The sequence below is a fragment of the Prinia subflava genome, chromosome 5 (assembly GCF_021018805.1).
Source record: "Prinia subflava isolate CZ2003 ecotype Zambia chromosome 5, Cam_Psub_1.2, whole genome shotgun sequence".
Classification (NCBI taxonomy): domain Eukaryota; kingdom Metazoa; phylum Chordata; class Aves; order Passeriformes; family Cisticolidae; genus Prinia; species Prinia subflava.
The window spans coordinates 1,185,127-1,209,038 of NC_086251.1; the positions used below are offsets into that span (position 1 = coordinate 1,185,127).

The 23,912-nt window shown below is 41.4% G+C and overlaps 1 protein-coding gene across 3 annotated transcripts in view; it reads right to left on the reverse strand.

Annotated features, from left to right (window-relative positions):
- Positions 1-7,652: 7,652 nt before the first annotated feature.
- ANO1 (anoctamin 1) overlaps positions 7,653-23,912 on the reverse strand; it is a 73,680-nt gene continuing 57,420 nt past the window's right edge. For all 3 annotated transcript variants that reach the window (XM_063397527.1, XM_063397528.1, XM_063397529.1), the window contains 11 exons: positions 21,444-21,518; positions 19,671-19,872; positions 18,528-18,639; positions 18,307-18,364; positions 18,119-18,219; positions 17,850-17,995; positions 16,576-16,728; positions 15,358-15,410; positions 13,597-13,781; positions 11,905-12,010; positions 7,653-10,982 (listed from right to left, as the gene is read on the reverse strand). In XM_063397527.1, coding sequence (XP_063253597.1) covers positions 10,722-10,982; positions 11,905-12,010; positions 13,597-13,781; positions 15,358-15,410; positions 16,576-16,728; positions 17,850-17,995; positions 18,119-18,219; positions 18,307-18,364; positions 18,528-18,639; positions 19,671-19,872; positions 21,444-21,518 — 1,452 coding nt within the window. In that variant the 3' untranslated portion in view covers positions 7,653-10,721. The remainder of the gene's footprint in view (positions 10,983-11,904; positions 12,011-13,596; positions 13,782-15,357; positions 15,411-16,575; positions 16,729-17,849; positions 17,996-18,118; positions 18,220-18,306; positions 18,365-18,527; positions 18,640-19,670; positions 19,873-21,443; positions 21,519-23,912) is intronic.

Below are 23,912 nucleotides of genomic sequence, written 5' to 3' on the forward strand. Positions count from 1 at the left end.
TTTTCAAAAGGTGGAAAGAAAAGCAGTTCAAGGGTGAAAGGTTCCGCCTGGGGTTGAGGAGGCTCAGGGGGCACTTTCTGGCTCTCCACAGCTCGCTGAGACAAGCCTGTAGACAGGAGGGAGTTGGTCTCTTTTCCTAAGGAAAAGGGGCTGGACAAGAGGAAAATCACTGGGGGAGGTTCAGGTGGGATATTAGGAGGAATTTCTTCCCCAAAAGGGTGGACAGGCATTGGAACAGGCTGCCATGGGGAAGTGGAGGAGTCACCATCCCTGGAGGGATTTAAAAGATGTACAGGTGTGGTGCTTTGAGGCATGGCGGTGGACTTGGCAGTGCTGGGTTAATGGCTGGACTCAGTGATCTCAGACGTCTTTTCCAACCTTAATTGTTCAATGGCTCTATGATAGTATAAAGGGCTTTCTCCACCAAGAGCAAGAAAGGCCACGACAGAGCCCTGCTCCCACAGAGATGCCATTCCCATGGTTTTCCTGCCTGACAGCTGCCCAGGGAAGCAGGCTCTGCCCTCCCCGTGTGGCCCCTGCTGCCCAGAGACCCCCAGCCTTTCCCTGGAAACACAGGGCATGCAGCCTTGCCTTTGTTCCTCACGAAGATTAATTGTGACACAAAATACCTCCTGACCTTTAATAGGGAAGAAACAGGGCAAATGTTAAGTCCCTGTGTTCTAGAGGCTGCTCTTAAACAAGGTGGAAGGTTGTGAACTTTTCTTAAATGGGAAAGATCAAGTTCATCCCATGGTTTTGTAGGTCCCATTGGGCTTTTCTTCTCAGCACATGTAGATAGTGCAGAGATTTTCCTTGTTCCTTCTGTGAGCACTGTCATGTTGATTCCCCAAGCTACGCCATTCCTAAGTTGTTTCCAGCACATTTTAATTTATTGTTCTTACAACACACACACAGACCTATGTTCTCGCATCACAAAAAGATTTCTGACTGATAAATGGACCAAACACTATCGTCTTCCTCATCTCTGTCTCCACTCACATTCTGACGTGAAGGCCAACCCCCAAAACATTTCTAAAACTCCCACAGGCACAGACCCTCCTTAGATAAACCCACCAGATATTTCTGTTTATTCCCTAAATGCAGCAAACTGGAGGGAATTATTGCAGGGTTTCATGGTAAAATAAAAAATGAGAGGAATTGCCACTGCAAATCTGAGCTGGGATTTAAGAGGTTTTGTGTGGGGTTTTTTTGTTGTGTGGGTTTTTTTGTTTTGTTTTGTTTGTTTGTTGGGGGGTTTTTGTTTGTTTTTTTGTGTTTTTTTTTTTGTGGGTTTTTTTGTGGGTTTTTTGGGGGGTTTTTTGTGGGTTTTTTTGTGGGTTTTTTTTGGTTGGTTTTTTTTGTTGTGGGGTTTTTTGGTTTTTTTTTTTGGTTTTTTTGTTTGTTTGGTTGGTTGGTTTTGGTTTTGATTTTGTTTTGGTTTTGGTTTTTTTTTTTTGGATTTTTTGGGGGTTTTTTTGGGTTTTTTTTTGGTTTTTTTCAGCCCTGAATATACTTTAAACCCAAGGAAAGACGTTAACACAAAGGGTAGCATAGGAGAAATATATTTGCTGTGTGTGCTTTAACTGATGAAGCAGGAGTAACCCCTGTAATTGTAGAAGTATAAATCCAGTTAAATAAAACTTCTTAATTTTGCCAGGGAAGGTGACTCTACAGAACAGCAGGGACCAAATCACATTGTGCCTGGTGATATCAACCAGCCAAATTCAGAGACAAACCTACATGAGAGAAGTCCAAATCTGTACAGTTTGTACCTTTATTGTCTATACCCTGACACGCAATTGAAAACAACAGCAACTGAGATTTTAGTCAGTTTGTACAAACCTAGTGGCCAGATTCAGCACTAGGAGTGTGGAAGTGACGCTGCACATTCATGAGATTCCAAAGCTGTCTGAATTAGTAACAAGTGTAAAACTAAAAGACAGAAATCCACATTTAACTGAGACTCCCAAATGCTTTTAAATTCACTCCTAGCAGAAGGCAGAGTGATTGAGCAGGCTCTTTTATTCTGCCCGAACCTGACTTGGATGCATTCACCGATGAAAACACCCTGGCAATTTGCTTTATTCCAGTGATTTCCTTTGGAAGCAGTTCGTGGGGCTTTGGCAAAGAATATATTAGGCGAGCCTAACAGATCGTAAGCGCTTCCACCTCAGAATAACACTTAATAGAAATAATTTATTGGAGCAGCTCAGGTTTCAGTGGAAGTCTCCCAGAAATTGAAGTGCTGTGAATGATCGGGTTCCTAAGCAAATAAACCTCGGGTTTCTCGAGGCAAGAGGAGTCCTTGCAAAATGCTGCAGAGGGAGCTCGAAGCCTGGGAGTGCTTCAGGCTCCGCTTTGACTTCGCTGTCCTTGCTGGAGGAGCAGGGCTAGGAGAGCGTGGAAAGATTAATTCCAGCAGAGCCCTCACGGAGGTGTCACTCACCAGGACATTCTGGCAAAAAACCACCAATTTAGGGAGTTCAAAAATGGCAAAGTGTGGGGCTGTGCTGAACTTTGGGTGGCTGAGGTGTGTTTGTGTGGAAGGTCCTTCCTTATTTCCAGCCAAGGCAGCTGATGCTCTGCTGGTCCAGAGAAACGGGATATTTAGGAGCTGCCGGGTTTTTAAGTGAAGCTGCTTTGATAATTTCTTTCATTTCTTACTCAGTTCGATAGCAGATAAGCCAGGGGGGATTTAAAATCCTCATCCTGACCGTTCTGAGGCACTGGTTGGGCAAACACCTTGGCAAAGACAGTGCTGAGGAACTGTTTCTCTTTTGAGACCCAGTCGATTGTACACTTCTTTTAACATACCTCCTCTTGTTTCCCAGGGGAATTCATAGCACCTCCTTTTCTTTCTGCTGTCTTCAAGGTAAGAGGAGATTTTGCACAGAAAAAAAAAAAAAGCAACCCCTCCCTACCAGCAGAATTGGGGTGCAAGAGGTTTTTAGGTTCCTTGCTTGCTTTTTCACTCCCATGGTGAATAAAATGATTTCCATAAAATTTCTCAATGCGTTTATCCAATGCTTCTCACCCATTTTTTGCAAAACCCTAAAACGCACATTTTCAGCCAAGAGAAGGCAGTTTCTGTATTTCCTTTCCTGAATGAATTGATCCGTACATGATTATTTTGTCAGCTATCACCCCTCTGTTGCTATAACATCCAGTCTAGAAAGAAGTGATCTGAGAAAGAAACTCATTTGTGAAGAGACTGAGGATCTTAGGAGAAAAGTCTCCCTGACAAAAGAGCCTGTAAGAAATGTCAAATTATTGTGGGTCGAGAGAGAAAATTAGAAGCAGAGTGTGGGAAAAGTAAATAAGTACTGAAAAGAGAGTGAACTCTGGCATGACTAGGTTGTATACAGATAAAGGATCTGGCCAAGTAACAACAACAACAAGCAATAAGTTGTTAACAGATGCTTGAACTTAATATTGAAACAGCAGAAGTGTTGATATAATTCTGTTGATACAGTTCTGTTGTGTTATTGTTGGCAGAAGAAGTTAGTTTAACTTGAGGGGAAGGGTAAATTGTAGACTTTTGTTTATTTGCTCCGGCTAAAAACCTCTGACTTGACTTTTTACCTATTTTTGTAGTGAATTTTCATCATGCCATGGAAGTATGAAATCATTCAGACAAACATTTCACATGTCAATAAAGCTGTGTGTATATATTAGCCCAGCACGTCTCATTCCTCTAAACCATATTTATTACTTAAGCTCTGCAACATCAATTTTGCACTTGGAAAAACAGAAGAGCAGAGAAGACAGAGAGCAAGGGTTGTTTGCAGAGGAATGTCGTTGTGAAATGACAAAATGTCCCTGAATAACAGTGAATGATCATCAGATCTCTTTTGGGGCCCTTTCTGTTTCTATTCAGTTCAGTTCCTGCTCTGTGGCTGGCTGAGGGCAAAGCAAAGCAAGTTAAGATCCAAACTGGAAGCTGCCATTCATCCAGGGAAATAATCCAGCAGCTCTGATTGCCAGGCTTGGAAGCTAATACTGATTAATTTCTGCAGAGTATGTATAATTTATTCTTTTTTCTCCTGACCTGCTGTATTGCCAGTTCCTAAACCAGATAAAACCATGGAAAGGTAAATACTTACCACAACAACAGTTTCTGTAAATTGTTTTTCTTCATTCTCCATCTTTGTGTTAGAAAATACAATATTCTGAGCAGCTATAAAATAAAGATTAGAATAAAAAAATAATTATTTTGCAGAAAACGGATCCATTTTGCACCACTTTGGAGTATTCCTTACAAGCATGTAATTAGTTCTGTACCACAAGGCTTCATCCTCCCACCCAAGGAAAGTTTTTCTTCCCCTTTCCTTGCTGAGGAGCAGCATTCCATTACTTGCTGCAGAGCATTGCAGTTGAAATAATGGCAGCAGGGATTTCTCTTTTGTTTTTTGGTGTCTGTGAATATTCAGCTCTAATCTCTTCTCCACCAACAGACTCTGCTTTTGGACCTGGAGAAAAATGTAAACTTTTTCTTGACTGTGTCTCTGCATCCAGCCTGCAGAATGGCCTCTTCAGAGACCAGAAAATACCTAAATGTCTCTCAGGGGTACTGAAATTTTGCTTTAATAAATAAAAAAAAATTAGTGAGCCTGGTCACGCTTACTTGAATTTGAGTTAAACTCAGGTACTGTGAACTCACTGCTGTGACTGGAGATAATGCCAGGCCTAGAGGTGGGGGTTATTTCCTAGAAACAAGTATTGCCTTAGATATCTGTGATTTGCATTCTTCTCAGGATGTGCCCATGCAGTATTTTCCATCTGAGTCACTGTTCTGGAGGTTGGAAGGCACAAGTTTTTTACTCAATTCCGATTAGAGAGGGAGTGTCCCCTCTGCTCAAACACAGCACAGTTATTATCCAGTTATTTCCTTTTAAAACATGAATAGTTTTGTGTGATACAGGATATGACTGGTGATTTACTCACAGGGATTTAGATATAATAAATAAAAAAGCAAATCTGGTTTCATCATCCCTCTCCCTTGATTCTTTGGGGAGGAAGTATTATTTTCTGCTCTCTGAAGAAACGCTGTAATCTGAGCCAGTCCACAGTGCTGTGGTCAGAACCAGATACCAGCTACTCCTAAACCACAATTACGAGTCCATTTTCATACACAAACATGTGGGAAACTTCTTGTGTTTGTTCCCAGAGATGAAAAGTCTAGGAAGGGAGCGTGACTTCCTGAGAGAAGGCTGGATTAATCCAATACAATATATAGCATTTATGTATTTCCCTTACTGTCTGTGTACTTCAGGAGAAGTGAGGAAGTCACACAAGCCTCAGATTATGCCAGAAAAGCTACAGAGTGAGTTTTCTTTCTTTTTCCTTGTGTAAATAAAAGCAAAATTAAATTACTAGTAGCACAAGATCAGCCCCAAGCTCACCCTCTCTGATCACTCAAACACACATTTAACCATCCTTTGCTGCTCTTCACCAGTTTTGGGGTGAGGCTTTTGAAAGGGAGCCTGTACCACCACATCTTTGCCAAGCACCTAAACCTGGCACTGATTAATTAATTACCATTTCTTGTCTCCAAGAAGCCCCAGGGGTGATTACCAGCTTAGCTCACCAGCTCTAAAAGGCAAGCCTTGCAAAGAGGTGGAGGAACTTGGTTTCAGAAGTCAAAGTCAGAGAGGCAAAAGGGAAGAGGTTCAGCAGAAGTTCAGAACTGCCTCTCAGTTTCACTTCTTTTGCTCTTTGGAGACAGGGGAAGATGGAGCTGAAGTTCACCTTGATTTGTTCACAGGAGTTTCACCGTTCCTTCCCTGCTCACAGCTCCCCTTTTCCACTGCCAGCAGTGCCTGAGGAGAACAAAATGCCCAAACAGCTCCAGGAACAAGACACCAGCTACTCGTGGTTCCAGGAGTCAGAGCCCACCAGCCTGCAGACACACAGAGCCCACACACCATCTCTTGCAGTGAACCCAGAGCAGTCTGGCCCGCTGGGATTTATTGCTTCCCCACTTGCTGGCTAATTACTTGCAATTACCTTCCTTCTTTACCTGCAGATTTATTTCAGAGATTAATACATTGAGAAACGTGAGCTGCTCCTGATTTATACGCTGCTGCCAGGACAGAGGGGAATTCCAGGCTCACGAGCTCCGTTCCTCCCACAGGACCCAAGACTTCCAGCTTCCCTCTCCACACAGGAGCCACAGTGTTTTCTTCTTCTCTTTCCTACTTTGCACCTTTTCCTTTGCTCCATCTCATGTTGCAGCAGGAGGAGATAACCACAATTTTTTCATTTAGCATTAAAAATTGGGAATAACCTTTTCTTCTCTTCTAAGATTGCTTAACCACATGCCTCTCACTCTGAAAAATGGACTTTATTACACTCAAGCTTGTTCAGAGGAAACACTCTGCTAAATATTTTGTATTTTGGTTCTTGTTTCTCATGGTCACGCGTGAATTTTTTTACAGAGATGGTACTAAGCCAGATGAAAGTTATGACCTCAAAATCTTCAGTTTTCTTGGATTTTCCAAGGCCTTTGCCTCATGGAAACCAGCACAATGTTGCACCCAACTCTTTACTGCTCTCACAACGTGTCTGCATCGATTTATTTCGGCTTTAGCTGACACTGAAGGTTAGAAAAGTAACCTGCAATAACTGTCAGGAGTTTTTCTTTTATCCAAAGTGAAACCAATCACTCAGTAAATACTGCTTAACCTCATGCAAAGCACGCTGAAGGGAATCAATGGAAATATTTTCTTTGGCTTCAGGTGGCTGACGTGGCCTCAAAAATTAAGGATAGAGTTAAAATTCAAAACAAGCCATTCAGAGTTAGTTTTTTCTTCAGAAAGGCCTGTTGGGCTAAAAAAAGAAGGTTAAAAAAAGAACTTTGGTTTTTCTCTGCTATACTATAAATGGCATGTTGTGTTTGGTTATGGAATAAATAGTGCTTGAATGTGCAAAGAATTGAACCAGTTTGAATGGAATTCATATAAATTTTAAGACAGAGTTTTTTCAGTGGCAAGAGGAAGAGAACATGTTTACTCTGACAACTTCCTAGGAAAATATAAATGCACTCAAGTGACACGTGGAACTCGGGGAGAGGTCAGAGTCTGGACGTATCAAGATGAAAAATAAATTCTTATTTTGTATTGGAAATCACAACTGCCAAAAAGATCATTAACAGCTCAGGACCGGAGAGTGCGGGGGGGTTAAAAATAGAAATGTGACTAGAAATGAGACTTATTCACCCTTAAGCTATTTAAGACCGCAAAATATTTGTAGGGCAGTATCTTGGAAACACAATGCCATGGAAATCCAGGAGAACGGGGCTCACACCGGCAGCCCTTGGGGTGGGAACTGCTTCCTCCTGGGATGCCCCCGCTGACGTCGTGTCTGTGCTCCCGACCTCGCGTGGATCCAGCAATGGCTCAGACAATATACAAATTTATATATAAAATGCAGCCATTTCCAGCAGGAGCCTTCCCTCGGACCAAGCAAATGGATGCCATGAATTTCTTCTTCAAGACATGAAGTCCTTGGGTTTGGGACCTTTTTTTTTTTTTCCCTTGGATCAAATCAGGGCTGGGAAATGATTTTGTGCTTATGGTTTTGTCACGGCCATGGTGTCATACCAACACAGACCTCAGCTTTGTATTTGCACAAATGAAATGGTTGGTTTGCCATCTGTCATCAAACCTGGTCACTGTGAGTCACATCAAGGCATGTCCAGGTATTCTTTGATCACTTCCAGACCCCTGCTTCCCTGTTTTAAGTTTCTTTTTTCTCCCCCTGTAATCCAGTAAATCCTTTCTAGCACAACCCTGCCTCAAATTTGCCAAATTTGCTATTGATAAAAGCAAGCCTTTTTCTTTTTTTTTTTGTGTGTGTGTGTGTGTTTTTTGGTGTTGTTTTGTTTTTTTGCATCCCAAATATGAAAAAACTTCCAGTAAAAGTACCACAACTGCAGTGCAAGGGGTTTTCTGGCTGGCATTACCTTATATCTAATGAGCTCATGTGTACTATTTTGTCTTTAATAACTGACAACCCCTACCAGCTAGACTGTGGTTTACCTGCTTCTGGTGTCCATATCCATTCTCTCAGGACACAATTCCCACCTCCTAACTAAATTTCCTGGAGCATTAATATTTTCCATCAAGGAAAGGAAGGTTTCCTTTGCCTTCTCACACAACAGTTAACTGGGAGAGGGAGGGAAGAAATGGCCATCAGCAAGTGAGGTTCTGAGGCCAGCTTTGCTTGGCCACGTCCCTCAGGGCAGTGACAGCCACAGTGGAACCATCCTGCAGCCAAAAAACTCCCTTTGTGCTCTTGGGGATGGATTTCAGGTGGGATTCCCTCCTCTCCAAGTGGGTCTCTAAGGCAGCTCAAACACCAGATCTGCCTGCGAGATCTTTAGGGAGATGTCTATACACTCAGAGCACAACCTGTCCCACAGGAGAAACTCTTGGATATTTAAGTTTATTTCAAATAAGTGTTCGAAGAAAAAAGAAAAAAAAAAGAAAAAAACCAAAATAAAACAGATTTAGTATATATTTGCTTTTCTTAAAAAATGATTTCATGAAAGAATTTTATAGATATCTAAGTAGTAATACAGATTTTTATATACAAAATTCCATTTCAAACAATTTACTGTACAAAAGAAAGGATAAGCAACTGTTACTATTCCATGATTTCAGCAAATAATGAAAAGTTCAGTTAAGTATGTGTTCAGGATATAATTCCACCATTTACAGGAATGTCAGTATTAAGCTGGGAATACTTTCAGGTCAGTATTTCTAGATTAAATCCCCTTCGAGGACGATCCCTACAATTTCTCTTCAGAATAGGTAGTTTGGCTTTCTCCTGAATCTTTTGGGCTACCAAGGAATGAGAGGAAGAACAGGTTTTCAACAAAACGCGTGGACAGAATTCTGCTTGATTTCTCCCCACTCCCAATCCTATTGCAGTCAGTGGGCCTGATCTGGTAAACATTTACTAACCAGGCATTACATTTTTGTGGGAATAAATCAGGCAGGATTTGGCCCTACAGCAACACACTACCATAAGTTACAAATTTTAAAAATAGTGACATTCCTGCAAGTCAAAATACAACAGAAACAAGAGTTAACAAAATATAAGCCCTTTATTAATAAAAATCTTTGGTTGGATCAATATTTTAAATAAGCTTCAAGAATATTTGGTTAATACCATTTTCTTTCTTCCACATAATTTCTCTTCTGGTACCTTCTTTGGACAGACTACAGAAAAATATCAAGTTTATCACATACTTTAAAACAAATAAATATATCAAAAGCTATATATGGCATTCTTTTTAGAGTTCTAGCATTAATCTTTAAATTAGTTTGGCAAAGACAAAAAGAAAGAAAAAAAAGAAATAACTAACTTCTCTTGAAAACAGTTTGGTTTTGTAACAAACCATACAGTAGTTAGACTTTAAAGAAATCTTACCTTTTTATTTTCTTTTTCCATTTTTTTTAATGCAAGTGCCATGGACAAGACAAAGCAATAAAAGAAATCAGGTTAATTGCACCAATATTATTTGGAAGTGCAGTTTATCGGTCGACAAAGCAAAACTAAAAGGTATTATGCTTAAAAGGAGCTGTACTGATGGGATTTAACTAGTCATGGTGAGTAAGGATTTCCCACTTATACTTTAGGGAAAAGCTCCTTGTACAAAAGGTAGAGGCTTTTAAGACAAAAGAAAAGTCCTGTAACTAACTGAAGGTCTGGTCCTGTAGCCCCAGTGCAGGCAAAGCTTCCACTGAAGACACTGAGTGGGGTCGCATTTGGGATTTACTCCTCTGGCACAGCCTCTGGGAAATGCCAGCCAAAAGTCTGGGGGGAAAAGTGGCCGTGGAACCCTCCCTTCTCCTGCTCCAGAGGGCTACAGGGAAAAGCCAGGCTGGGACAGGGCTGTGCTGAACCAAGGCAGAAAAGGGAATTTCCTCGGCACCAGCAGCGTCCGAGTGCTGGGCAGGGCAGTGAGAGTCACTGGAGCTCTCTGTGTGCTCTTGAACTCAGGGCTTTGAACAAAACTCTCCACAAGCACGGACCTGCTGGGAGGATCTCTGGAATTGTGCTGCTGCTGCTGCCAAGAAAGCGCTCCCCAGGTTCCCTGTGCTGATGTTCCCTGGAGGGGCTGGGGACACAGCAGGCTGCCACAGGTGCCCCCCACAGCTGTGGCACTCCAGAGCTCGGATTCACAGAGCTACACCCAGCCTTGGGAAGCGAGTCGGTCTGGTAGGCTTTATGGAATACTAGGGAATACTGATTTTGCATATCATTTAGCGAGTTACCCCATGGGCCTTCGAACCTGGGTTTCCAAAAACTGTTCAAGTTAGCATAATTATTATTATGACTTCAAATTTACCTTTAATTCATTAGCTAATTGATAGGCTAAGATCAGATTCTCAGAGAATATCTCTAGCAAGATTGTCATAAGTACCTGCATTTCTTAATGCACACCAATGTTGATAGTGTTACCTAAGGATGAAATATAAAAACTCCCTGCATTACTGCTTGTGCAAAAGAAAAACAAAAGACAAAAAAAATCCATCATTGTCAGAAATAGAACGTGGTCCTCCGTGTTTGCAAGAAGGGCATTTCTCACAAAGATGGGAGTGAATTGGCAGCACATCCTTCAGCACGCACCGGGGTGTCCATTACCGGATCCTGCCCTCGGCGCCGTGGCTTCTGTCTCTGGAATGCCCCGACAGACTCAGCTCCCTCCTCTCCTAAACGTCCAGAGGATAGGAATGGCAGGAGGACAGGCTCCCACTGCGGCTCCTGGGGAGCCTGGGGCTGTGGTTGTTACAGTTCTCCCCTTTTTTCTTGTCCTTGTCTTTCCAGGTTTCCAGCATCTGCAGCTTCCCTTGCTCTTCCCTCATGAAGACCTCCACCATGAGCACTTTCTCCTTGTGAATCTGCTGACTAATGTCCTTGGGAATGTCTGGGATGATCCAGTCAACAAATTCACTCATGAACATGACCAAGTTCTGAAAATGAAGTTGAGAGAAAGTGTCAGCGGGGTCAAATGAAAGGGTGGCAGCAGGGAAAGGAAAGGGGCTGATTTTGGTGCACTTAGGAAGGAAAAAACGAAGAGAGGACAATATTTGAGTTGGACCACTGGACCAAATTCCCCTCAACTGCTTTTTGCGTGCTAGAAGTAGAGAAATCCATCAGGCACAGACTTCTGTGATTTATGTACCCATCCTGACACTGCAGCCACTTAAAAATCCAAAGGAATTTGCAATTGGTGAGTGGCTCATGAGACCTACATCAGGAAGGCAGGAGCAAATACAAGAGGTAAAATGGTAAAAATTGGTAAAACACATTCCAATTAGATTTTTTTTTTATGGAAAAACCTTGATTCAAGGAAAGGGAGGTCTTTCCCAAAAAGATAATTTTTAATCAAAAAACTCAATAGACGTTTTGAAACAAGTTATTCAGATAAGACAGACATACACCATTTGTGTCACCATAAGCAGCATCACTGTTGTGATTAATTAATGTCTTTTAATGACAAATTACAACATTTTGGCTTTTTATTCAGATGCAAATTAAACTCAGAAAACTTTGAAAATCTCATTTCTTGGCTAGCTCTAAAAATGATTTTGGATTAGATTCAGGCTGATTCAGAGAAATTGTTGATGGCCTGTGGGAGAAATTGGTGGGACCTAATTAGTACCAGCCTTGTGCTTTGCTGGTCTCTAAGGTCATTAAGTTCTGCACCAAACCAGTTCAGGAAATCCCTGGGGATGAATTTTTCCACTGAGGATATGCCAATGCCTGGGTGGGTGGGACAAAGAGGGTGATGATGATGGGAAAATTTCTTTGGCTTTTCCATGAAACAACTGGGAAAGAAGATATTACTTTGGCCCAATAACTTATTTCCAAGTGCCTGCAAGTGTCACCTACCTGGAAAACTATCACAAATGCCAATCTTGCTGCTAGGACAGCCCAGAAATCCTTTGAAATGTCATATTTGTTCTCTGACCAGGGGGGCTCTCTATAATCTTTGTACCTGCAAAACAAGACTCAGTAAATCAGCTGTGCAATTCAGAAATGTTAGCACTGGGAAGAGTTATTAACAAGCAAACAATTAATGGAACTGTCTAAAAGTTCACTGTATTAACCTCTCAGAAACAAGACACAGCTGAAATTCTCCCATAGCCTTCAAGTTAGCCTCAAAATTTAAGGTTAATACATCTTAATACCCTCTGATTACTACAAATAATATCAATTTTGCATAGGACAGAGTAAACTGCACAGCTCAGGTAAATTATTTTAATGTATGTAAAAAGGCAACCTATATTTTTCAAAGTAATTTTGAAGACAAAAATACTGATCTCAGATCCATAGAACACGTTTAACACATGATTAACAGAAGGTTGAAGCTAAATTTTGCCATGTGGAGAGGAGAGAATTTTTCCTTTAGCTATGGCTTAAGGAAAATCTATGTGTTGATAAACAGGACCAAGAAAAATACACGAAATTCAACTACTAAATTCAGCATCCTGTCAATATTTTGAAGGAATGAGTGCTCTGCCTTTTCAAATGATTTTAAAAATTGGGATATGGATGGAACTGGAAAAAGAGAGAGGCTGGGAGTAGAAAGCAAATAAATCTGGCATTTTGCTTTTGGACCACGATGCCAACACCTCCATTCTGTGCTGAAACATATTTGCCAACCTTGCTTAACCTCTGCCCAGCGAGCTGCAGGAGGAAACCAGGAGAAGGTAAAAGCAAGCAAAACCACTGCAAATGCAGTTTGGGTTGGTTTTGCTTTCATCTCTGAGCAAATTTTCTGTTTAGAGGTCATTTCACCATATTAACTTGCACTATCCAAATGCATAAAGAATATAATATAAAGATTCAAAGGCAAGGTTTTTTACTTGGTCAGTTCATGTGATTTTTTAAAATATGCGTGTATCAAGGTAATCTTTGTATTTTTCTCACTTGGAATGTCTCTTCCTTCCTTGCTCTCTTCTCTCTTTTCCTCCCTCCATTGTCCCACTTTCAGCTTTGCTGGTCTAAGTACTTTCACTGTCAGATTTGGGTTTGGCCCCCAGTTCTAAGAACTCATATGCTGAAATAAGCAACCATAATTTTCCTTTAAACATGAAAAGAATACACAGAAATTGTCAAAGGCATGCAAATTTCTTCTGTGTGATGATATTTTAAATAAATCCTAAATTCCAGTACTGATAAGGATGCTACTACTCTCATCAGGAATTGGAAAATGGACAAAAAAATGGTCATGGTCATTATATCATGACATGACATCAGAGTGGCCTCATTTTCTTTCCTTATGGCACCACTGTGCTGTTTATGATTATTTGTCTCCTTTCCTGGAAAAGGGAATCCATAAACATAAAAATCTTTGCACGGACAAAGCACTGAATTTAACTAACTCTAATCTCCATTCCCCAAAATAATCAGTAAATCGTGTTCAGGTCTGTGATTACTTAATACGTAAGCCAGATGTTCAAGGCAATGTATCCAGCTGATCTGAAAGGCTAGCAAGGTGCTAAAAATGGTATTTAAAACACAAGGAACCTGCCCCAGGAATGTATCAGCCAGCTGTGAAAATGCTTTTCAAGAGAGTACCTGCATATCTGAACCTCGTAGCCAAGATCCAGGGGGTCGTTGGGAGCTGTTCCTGCTTGGAAATCGCTGACATTAAAAGAGGATAGTGTATGGTTGACGAAGCCATGCATGGTGCCATTCTCACTGTACATGTACAGGTACACGAGGCGTGGAATGAAGTCGGATGTGAATGAGATCACAAATGCCTGAGCCACAAGAGTAAAGAGTGAGCGCGGTACCCAGGCAGAGCTGAACTTCACCACACCCTCAACCACCACTCGCCCAAACAACTCACACAGCTCGGGGGAGCCTGAGGGCCCTCAAAGGGGGGCACTCACTGCACCAGCAGGGCATTGTTCACTGCCCGCTCTCCGAGGCGGAGCGTATTCCCAGATTGTCCCCCCAGCTGAGTGGGGGACAACCTGAGCCCCCCAAAATGGGGCAGCTGGACCCCCCAGCACCAGGGCAGAGCTGCCAGAGCTCTGCTTCCCCGTGTCCCCAGAGCTTCTCCCTGGTGCCGTGCCCAAGGTCCGGGGATTGACTTCCAGCTGCTTTTCCGTCCTGCAAACACCCGCAGTGATTTGACTCTTCACAGTCTCCTTGGGCTGCAAGAGGACGTTAACTGCGTGTGGTGTTTAACTTCATCAGGATAAAAGGATGAGGAGACTGAGCCCAGATTTATTTTTATGGTCACAAAAGTTGCATTTCATCCAGTTATTTAAAATTTTCTGAAAAGATGGTGGGGAAAAGGCACGACAGCCAATTGGGCTGAGTTCCTCATGACTTTAGCCTTCCTCATTTATCATCATTATGAAACATTGCCACTGGCATAAATCTCATGTACATGTGGAACAAACACAGTACAAAATGTTTTACTTATTTTATGGTAAAGAGGAGCAGCACATTGATCAAAGAGGGAAAAATAACACTGGGTATTGATGAGGAGAGACTACACAGAACCAAAAGAGAAAAGCAGAAATTATTTCCAAAGGAAAAGAGGAGAAATGGCAAAGACAAACTAAAGCAGGGTACCAAAAAAATGGGTTTGCCATAGCACAACAGAACCTTGGGGACAAAGTGAGGGGATTGCAAGTCTGGATAATGTAAAAAAGCACCAAGGGACTCCATGGCCATGTGGCCACAAGCCCTACAGAGGCCCTGCTTTGCTGCACTGCAAACACTGAATTTCAGCTGGCCTTGGTTTTGATCTTTCCCCACCTAAGTTGCAAGGAGGATGATCATTGTGGATGTCTATTCATAGGGAATAGTGCAGAAGTACATGCACTAATATATTAAGGCCTGCTAAATTTTTGTGAAATGTTGAAATAAACTTTTTTTCAGGATTTTCCAAGCTCTCAGAGTGGGGGCAATGCAGCTCGAGGGCAGATTTTCAGTGGAGGAGTTCTGCACTCTGAGGAGCTGAAGTGACTCTCATCTTGCCCAAAATAGCACTGAAAGTAAAAAACTACGTCTCATCCTACTGGTAGTATTTCAAAAGAGTAAAAGTAAGCAGCTGTGGTGATATTTGTTTGAAGGACAGAATTGTTTTATGAAAACATTCTGGAAAAAACCAGCACTGACTGCTTACTATTTTATATTATTGCTGCTACTGCTGTCACAGCTTGAAAATAAACACAGCAACTCATCCTCAAGTATTTCCAAAAATTTCTCAGTCCTGTACTTTCACTTGATTTAAGGGGATTTGTGCTGAAATAAACCAATGGAGCAGAATGGAAAAGCCAGCCTATTGAATTCAAATTTAATTCATGCTGCTTTACTTACGTTTATGATGACAGCAAGCTTTCCAATACCTCGGAGGATATTGTACCAGATTCCTAAGGAAGGAGACAAACAGGTAGATGATGTTCTAGCCTTAAAATTAGATAAATTACATCTGCGGTTAACAGAATTAGGAGCATGTATGATTGTGCTGAGCTAGTTATATTTTAAATAGAAAAACAAATGATAAAAAAAATTAATTTAATGGCTTGTAAAAGAAGCCAAACTTTTGGGACCTATTTTTTTTTTGAGATGTGAAGAATGGGATTGAACTGCAATGAAGTGCAATGAACACATTCTCAGAAACAAATAAAGAAAAATGATCAAACCCCCACCACAATCAAAAAAATCAACATCACCCTCCCAATCATGCCCACCAGCAACCTGAACATGCTGCATCAAATCAGGGAGCCACAAAACACCCCCAAAACAAAGTCATGGCAAAACATGATGTGTTCTTAAAGTCAGGGATGATCCCAGGGCATGAGGATGAGCCCAAGGAAAAACCCTGCCTGTACTGCAGTAGAATGAACGTGGGGTTTAATAACAGATAAAGTTCTGCTGTTGTGGCTTGGCCCTGTAACAAGGACAATTATTTAATTTCTACTTCTATTTCAATTTTAATGAGCTTTTAGGTCATCTGTAACCACCATTTGGGAGAAGCAGCTCCCCCAGTACAACACCTGCAGGTGTGAGCCCCCCTGTAGGGGCAGGACTGGGCTCCTGTCCCCACACAGCCACGGAGCCCAGTTCCAGCTCCATGCACTGCAGCTTTCACCCTTCCAGTGTTCCTGCCGAGGAGGGACAAAGGGATCCATTCACCCACAGACTTCTGAGTCTCCTCTCATTCCCAAGGGTATTTCTTGGGCCAGCTCAGAGTTATTAAATGCAGAAATTTTCGCTTCTGCACGAAACCTGCATTGCCAAGAAGGGCTGTTGATGTCAGAACCGTGTGAGATATTTTGCTCTTGCATTGATCATTTTGATTTAAAAAGTGATAATGCTTACCTGATGAAATATTCATCTGAATTTATAGCTTTGGTCTTCCTCTTTTAAAGGTGAAGCCTCAATAAATTATGACAATTCACAGGTAAGCCACAGCTGAATGCTTTGACTTTTCCTATAAATATCTCCCTGTTATTGAAACTAGCTCAGCACAATTACATCCTGCCATCAATCCAGGAATAAACAAACAGGGATACAATAACAATATCCACTTACCTATATCCTTTGCTCTCACTGCTACCGGTCTCCTCAGCTCAGTAACAAATTTTTTGGCATCCAGACGGATCTCGATGATGTTGTTCAATAAAGCAAACAAAGGTGCCAGCGGGAAGGAGGCAACAAACAAAGTTACAAACCCAAACTGGATAACTGGAAGGAAAAAGAAAACATCTCAGTGCCTGTTGTCAGTGTTTAACAAATGCACCCATCACCACATCAGTGCCAGACCCTAAATTCTGACAAGTTGACAGGACTTGATCCCATTTTCTGTTCCAGACATAGTTTGCATGATGGCTGCTCCGTTTGGGCCAGTTGTCACCTTGTAAAAAGCAAGGCAATAGTAACCAGAAGGATGGGGAAGCTCCTAAAACAATTTTTCCGTGGGCAAAACTGGCACAGGAGTCACCTGAAGGAGTGGGATTATGGCAGTGACCGTGTTGGCCCTACCTAAACTTGCCATGTTCCATCTGGCAGGTTTTCGGCCTTTACCAATCCCACTGGAAGCTTTGGAAAGGACATGGCTGATTCCTGCCTCTGCCAGGAATAACTTGCTTCCTGTAACCTGGGATCATATTTGCTTTTTGCATGGATGTCATGCTCATCCTGGTACTGCCAGTGCCCATCTTTCTCCTGTTACTTCCAAATGCTGATCTCAGTAACCGCATCTTTTCTTATTTTTAGGAACTGGCAGCATGGCCTTGTAGTTTGTACCACTGAACTCCCATCTGCTTCAAGTACTCTGAACATCAAGGTCACCAGATATTCTAATTTGTCTCACTCAATACAAGATATTATTTGAAAAAAAAAAATCTATGTGATCTGTCAAGTACAACCAGGCCTACAGACTTGCATCACTCTCATAAGATTTAGTTGAGACATCAGAGAAAAGACTCTGGTGTGGAAATGATCCAATCTGAACTAACTTATTTCCAGTGAAGGGTTCAACTGATGGTAAAATATGCCTCACAATCTCGAGGAGATGCCACTTCATCATTCACATTTGAAACCTGACAGTGATGTGTTGCATGGCTTGAAAGAAAATGTCTAAAATATCATTCTAAAGTGAGGGCTTGGAAGCAGCAGAGAGCACAATTCAGCCCTTCAGCAGCCAGGGTTGGCTGAAACACGCTCCAGCCCAAGACTGCACGCGTTAATAATTCAGTTATCTCATATCCACTGTCTGCTGAACGTACAGCTCAAAAAGCTCAGCTCTCCATCCCAATCAGTCCCAATAATTACGGTTTAAAATGCCTTCTTTCCACCTCACTCACTCATTTCCATGTACTCAGGGGTGAGGCCAGCAAAGGGCTCCAGGTTATAGTCCACCTCATAGCGCTGCTTTTTCTTCATGTGCTCCTCATGGTCCAGAGAACGCCGACGCTTCAGTTTCAAGTATCGTATGAACTTCTTCATTTTTCTGAGGGAAATGGAGACAATTTGCTGAGCACTCCATTCTGCTCACTCAGTGCTCATCTCTCAGTTATTTTACATCACCAGGCACAATGATTTAGAAAAAGAAAGCGCAGAAGTTGCTACTTACGGGATGCCAATCTCAAACAAATTGTTCTGGATCAGCTGCTTGCCCAACATGATAATACTGAGCTGGATACACAACTCCATCAGGCAGCCTCCTGGGGCACACTGGGGTGGACAGAGGAGAGGTCAGTCAGAACACCTCCTCCACCCATCCATCCAACACGATCCCAGACAGGACAGAAATTCAATTACCTCCTCCATTCGGAAGGAATGGAAAATGTAGACGTAATCGCCTGGACGTCCAACAAACCTAGGGCACAATGGTTAGAGTTAAAAACATCAGACACATTTTATACTTTCAATATTTGATTCCTAAAGTAATTTATATCTTAATCCATGCCTCTGAGTGGAATGTTTAATCCTGAGAAGGCCTCCAATGAGCTGAAACCCCAAAGAGCCCTTTGATCACTCACCGGCCTTTGAAGAAAGCCACGTAGAAAATGGGGGTGTAGGCGTTGACAAATTTCAGCAGGAACGCCTTGAAAATCAGCCGCTCCTCAAAGTTCTTGTCGGTCTTTGGTACCTCTGGAACCAATGGGACATGGGTGAGAAACATTAGGGAATTATCCTACCTGGAAACATTTCAAGGCCTTATAAATGTGGGGTTTAGAGAACATCAGGCACCTTTTAAACCAAGGGATATACATATATAGTGCTATATATATACATATAAAAGCAGTATGGCTGCACTGAGGTCAGTGGTCAATCTGTTGAGGATCCCACCAGTCAGGCACGTCACAACAGCAATTCCAATTTCATTCCACACCTGCCTTGTTGGAACCCTGGGCTCTGGGAATTCCAGGCTTTCTGTGCTGGCTGGCACTGAGCCCCAGGCAAACACTGCAGTGACCTGAGGTCGTGGAGAAGGCTCCAAAATGGAGTGACAGCACTGGGGTTGTGGCTGTGGAGTGTGAATAGCAGTGTGTGATATCACAGGGTGGGAAACTCAGAGTTTAAGGGTTTAGAATACAGTAATATATCTATAAAGCAAGATGGTGGCTTTAGGGCAGAGGCCAGTCCTTTTTCACCTTCTCCTTCATGGGTCTGGGTGGTGTTTTGTAATTGGAGAGAAAAGTCCTCATTGCAGGCCACGGGTGGTTGGGTATTGGGTTAAAAGTAAAAATAATTTAGGTGTCATTTCATAATTGGACAGTTTATCCTTAAAAGGCCTTGGAGAGAGAAATATAGGGGCCATTTTTAGCTTGTTAGCTAGAAGTGCTGTAGAACCCATGGTTTGTGAGACTGTAATATAGGTAATAATTAATAAACATCTGAGTCTGAACAAGAAACAGCAACTCGAGCTTTTAATCCTGACCCTGGCAAAAAGAAGATAAAATGCAACAGTGCCTGGCCTACGTGACAATCACTTGTAGATGGGCAAAAACTTAACCTGGAAAGATTTCTGGACCTCCCATTACTGACAATTTTTTTGAAATAATTAAAAAAACCCCCCAAGCCAACAAGTTCCACGGTGGAATTTTAGCCACAGATTTGGCCGCCCCTGGCTTTGCCGGTGAGCGGCAGAGCCCCGTGTGCTCAGATTAACCCCCACGCACCGATCTGCGTGAGCCACCTGGCGATGCAGCCGTACACCTCGTCCAGGATGATGATCACCACCAGGTTGATGATGACGGCGGTGGCGGTGACGGTGACGCGGACGCTGGAGCGCCCCGAGGGCGTGGAGCTGATGGCCAGGGCGGCGGCCGTGGAGATCCTGTAGATGATCACGCCGAACACGATGGCGAACGTCAGCCCGACCTGCCGGGGAGAGCCGCCCAAAACCTCACCAAAGGGTTTGCCTTCAAACATTGCCTTGGGATTTAGGGATGGCCTTAAAAATGGTCACCCAATACTGCATTAAAGCTTTGATGAGCTGTGCGAAAGGAGCCTCTTTGTGACTTGAAAATCACATTAAAAAAATGACACCAAGATGCCACAACCACAGGGCAAAAAGCTTTTCATTTTCTAAAGGCATCCAAGTGTAAACTCCATGCTTAGCAGTATTGAAAAATACTACATATTACTAGTAAATTCTAAAAGACTATATATTACTAATAAATCCTAAAAGACTATATATTACTAATAAATTCTAAAAGACTATATATTACTAATAAATCCTAAAAGACTACATATTACTAATAAATTCTAAAAGACTATATATTACTAATAAATTCTAAAACACTATATATTACTAATAAATCCTAAAAGACTATATATTATTAATAAATTCTAAAACACTATATATTACTAGTGAATATAAATAATAATTGTCATTAACATAAACACTAATATTAAAAGTATTAATGGGCTTGCTTTCAGCCCTGACACCAGCAGCATACGCACATGGTTTTTCCTCTGGGACAAACAAAACCCCTCAAATTTGGAATAAATAGGAGTATTTCAGCTTCACTCGACACACCAGCCTTCAAATCCCTTACTCAGGCTCGCCATGCTCTCACATAATCACAAACTGAAATTAAATCTGATTAAATCAACACACTTCCTGGCATAGTAAAATCTCTCTCAATTTTTCTTTGCTTAAATAGAGGGATGATTTTAAAATGTGATTCTCAAAAAGCACCAATTCTTCAACTGAGCATATGAGATTTGCTGCATCTCTGTTGTCTGAAAAGACAAATATCAAAAAAACCCCAACCCTAAACCAAAATCCCTACTCCAAAAAACCAAATTAATTGACTTAGTCTGGGGAATTTTACCTTTGGAAAGGGTTTAAGCTTTTTAAAATATATCTGCCAATCTGTTCTCTGACTTGAATTATTATTATTTCTGTCAACATTTGTTTCAAATGCTGATGCTTTATCAGCAAATGGAAGAAGGCTGTTCTCATCATTATTTTACCTTTTCCTTGAATTAAGTGCTCTGTTTGCAATTTTCCTGTTAGATGGTATAGCTCCAAATTTGACTGATTTATTAAAAATCGTTGCAATTATGACTGCAACTGGCAAAGTAATTTCTTTCCTAAAGTTTGATTGCAAAAATTATGTTGGTCTCTACATCCTGACCACTTTCTGAAAGGGCTCTCTGTACTTTTTAAGCTTCATCCCATCAGTGGTGTGGGAATTTCCATTTCTGTGCCCTCATTTTCCCCTACCCTATTTTAGAATTCTTTTTCCTTTATTGGAAAGAGGCAGCAAAGTAGAAATTCAAGCTCTTGAAAAGATTTTAGGTCATAAATCAGTAAAATGCCTGAAGTTTTTCACTGGGAAGAAGCCATTTCGAACCACATCCACCTGGTAAAGTTTCTATCTCTTCTTTCCTGTACAATGACTCAGAGACAAAAAATTCAGGTTTTTCCAGGTGATGCTTACCATGAAGATGATGCCAACAAAATTGGTTAAATAGGCTGGAAAACGGTCCTTCCATGTCAGCTTCTCTTTATCCGTCTAAAAATTTTTTAAGAGGAAAAGAAAAAAAGGTATATTTAATAAAGAAGGAGAGTGTGATTGTGCACATCTGATGGAAACAGAGAGGGGGGAAGAAAAGGCTGGCAAAACCACAGCCACTCAGAAGATGCAGACACAGTGTTTACAGCCACAATTCCACACAGGCAAATTGTTTACTCCGTACCCAGGTTCAGACTGGTCAAATGCCTGTGCTGGGAGCATAAATAAAGCAGATTTTTCTGTGTACTTTTTGAAGGAAACATGCAAATAGGCTGTCATGAGCCATGAAGTAAGGTCTCTCTTGCTGTTAAATATTTTCTTTTGCTTTCCCCAGAAAAATCCCCCTCCTTCCTCTCGCCCTCCACAGTTAATATTTGCAGCTCTGCTGTTGCACAACTGGTTCCACTAAAATACAGGTTTAAGTATTAAATTAATTCATGCTACAGAGTAGTTCCAAGGCGACAGGGAAAATTTCGTTTTGGTGTGTGGCAAGACTTGAAATTCCTTGGATGTGAGTGATTTTTTAATTTTACCTGGCTATTCCCATGATATTCAATGGACTAGACTAATAGGAATTATAGAAGGGGGCTGGAATGGGTGATCTTTAAGGTCCCTTCCAGCCCAAACCATTTTGTTATTTTCTATATAGCAACTCTGTATATTCTCTGAATTCCCTGAATTTTGGCTACAAAATATTCCTTTAGAAGAGCGCTGCTCCTCTGGAGTCTTTGACAAACTTGGATGCCTGGAATTGTTTGGAAACACCAGAAAATGAACAGCAAAAGGAACGGCGCAGAGGATGATGCACACGTACTGCACATAAAAATGTGGCTCAAATTCTATTTTTATGACATGCACGTTGTCTCGGGGAAGGGCAAGCGGCTCTTTCAACACATGGCCCATGCTCCTCTGCAAAACAAAACGTCCAGGATGGGAAGTCTAAGATTAGCCATGCAGTGCCATTCCCAACTCATAGGCCCAAAAAGTGCTGAAGGAACGAGGGCAGGAAGGGGAAGAAACCCAGAGCTGAATGTGAATATTAAACAAAGGTTCAACAGCCAAAACCAAATTGATTTGTGTCTTCCATAATTACTCATAATTTGAGTTTCTTCATAAGTTTGAATAAAAAGAACCAATTTCACCCCAGCCATGACTGTCTTAACTCTTTTTCTCCATTTGTTTGCTGTCTCTTCTGGAAAGTATCGGTGCTTCTGATGGCAGTCAAAGGAAACAGAAAAGGGTCGGGCAATATGGCATTACAAAGCACTGCTCAATTAATTCCATTAATTAATTCCATATTCTCCACTGACACAGCACTTCAGCACAAGTGAATGCTCTGTTAGTTTGCTTAAGGCTTTGCATTTCAGCTTAAAGTTAATAAAATATAACAGCAACAGAAGAGAAATGCTTGCCCCAAATCCTAGTGAACATCAGGCAATCCTGCAAAGGATATTCTCTTTTTAATACAGGATTATGCTCTGCTTTCACTTTTATGAGGTGTACAGAATGTCCAATTTTTTTTCCTTTAATTTTTTTTAATTAGACTCCTCTAGAAAAAGCTATAAGCAATTTTGGTTTAGCTTTAGATGTTTTTTCTTTAAGAAGGTTTCCTAGTCTTACAACTGTTGAATTTGAACTTTAACACACTAGATCCCAATGAAAGATAACCACCAAGTCTTTCAGAAAAAACCTCTTTTTCTCACGTTTCCCAAATTAGTAACATCCAAATTGAACACAGCCCAAAAACTTATAAATAGTCTGGTTAAAAAAAAAATCCTTTCTTAATTGCTCAACTTTCATTCTCCAGTATTAGAGGGCCACAATTCATTAATTGTCTGATTAGTCTTCTACATTTAATACTCAAATTCTGATTAAACTCAAAAGTACAGCAAGTTACAGGTTTTTAGCAGAATACAGTAAAATCTGTATCCCAAACTGTTTACCCATCCTATCATAGTGCAGCAACCCAAACTGTTTCTCTTCTGCAAGGGATTTAAAAAGGGATTTGATTTGCTTGTGGCCCTGAACCACTTACACACAGCATCCTATAGATTAATGGGATGCCAGCAGCTCTGCAGCACCTTCTAAGAGGGGCCCAGTGGTACTCAAGTATAAATTTACTTTAGCACTCATCTATATGTGCTACCCCTAAAGAGTGTAGATGTTATTGAAATTGTATTTTCACAGAGTTGTAATAAAATTCCTGTTTAGGAAACAGTTCCACGTTGTGGTGCCACTGGCAACAGCCACAAGAAAGGAAATTCTGCCAAATTTTATGCTGGAGTTTTCACTTCTCTCATGAAAACCGTGGCACACAAATGACTTCTTGAAGTGAGGGGGGAATAACCTCAGGTAGAAAAGGAGCTGTTCCAAATCTTCCTGCTGCTGACAGCA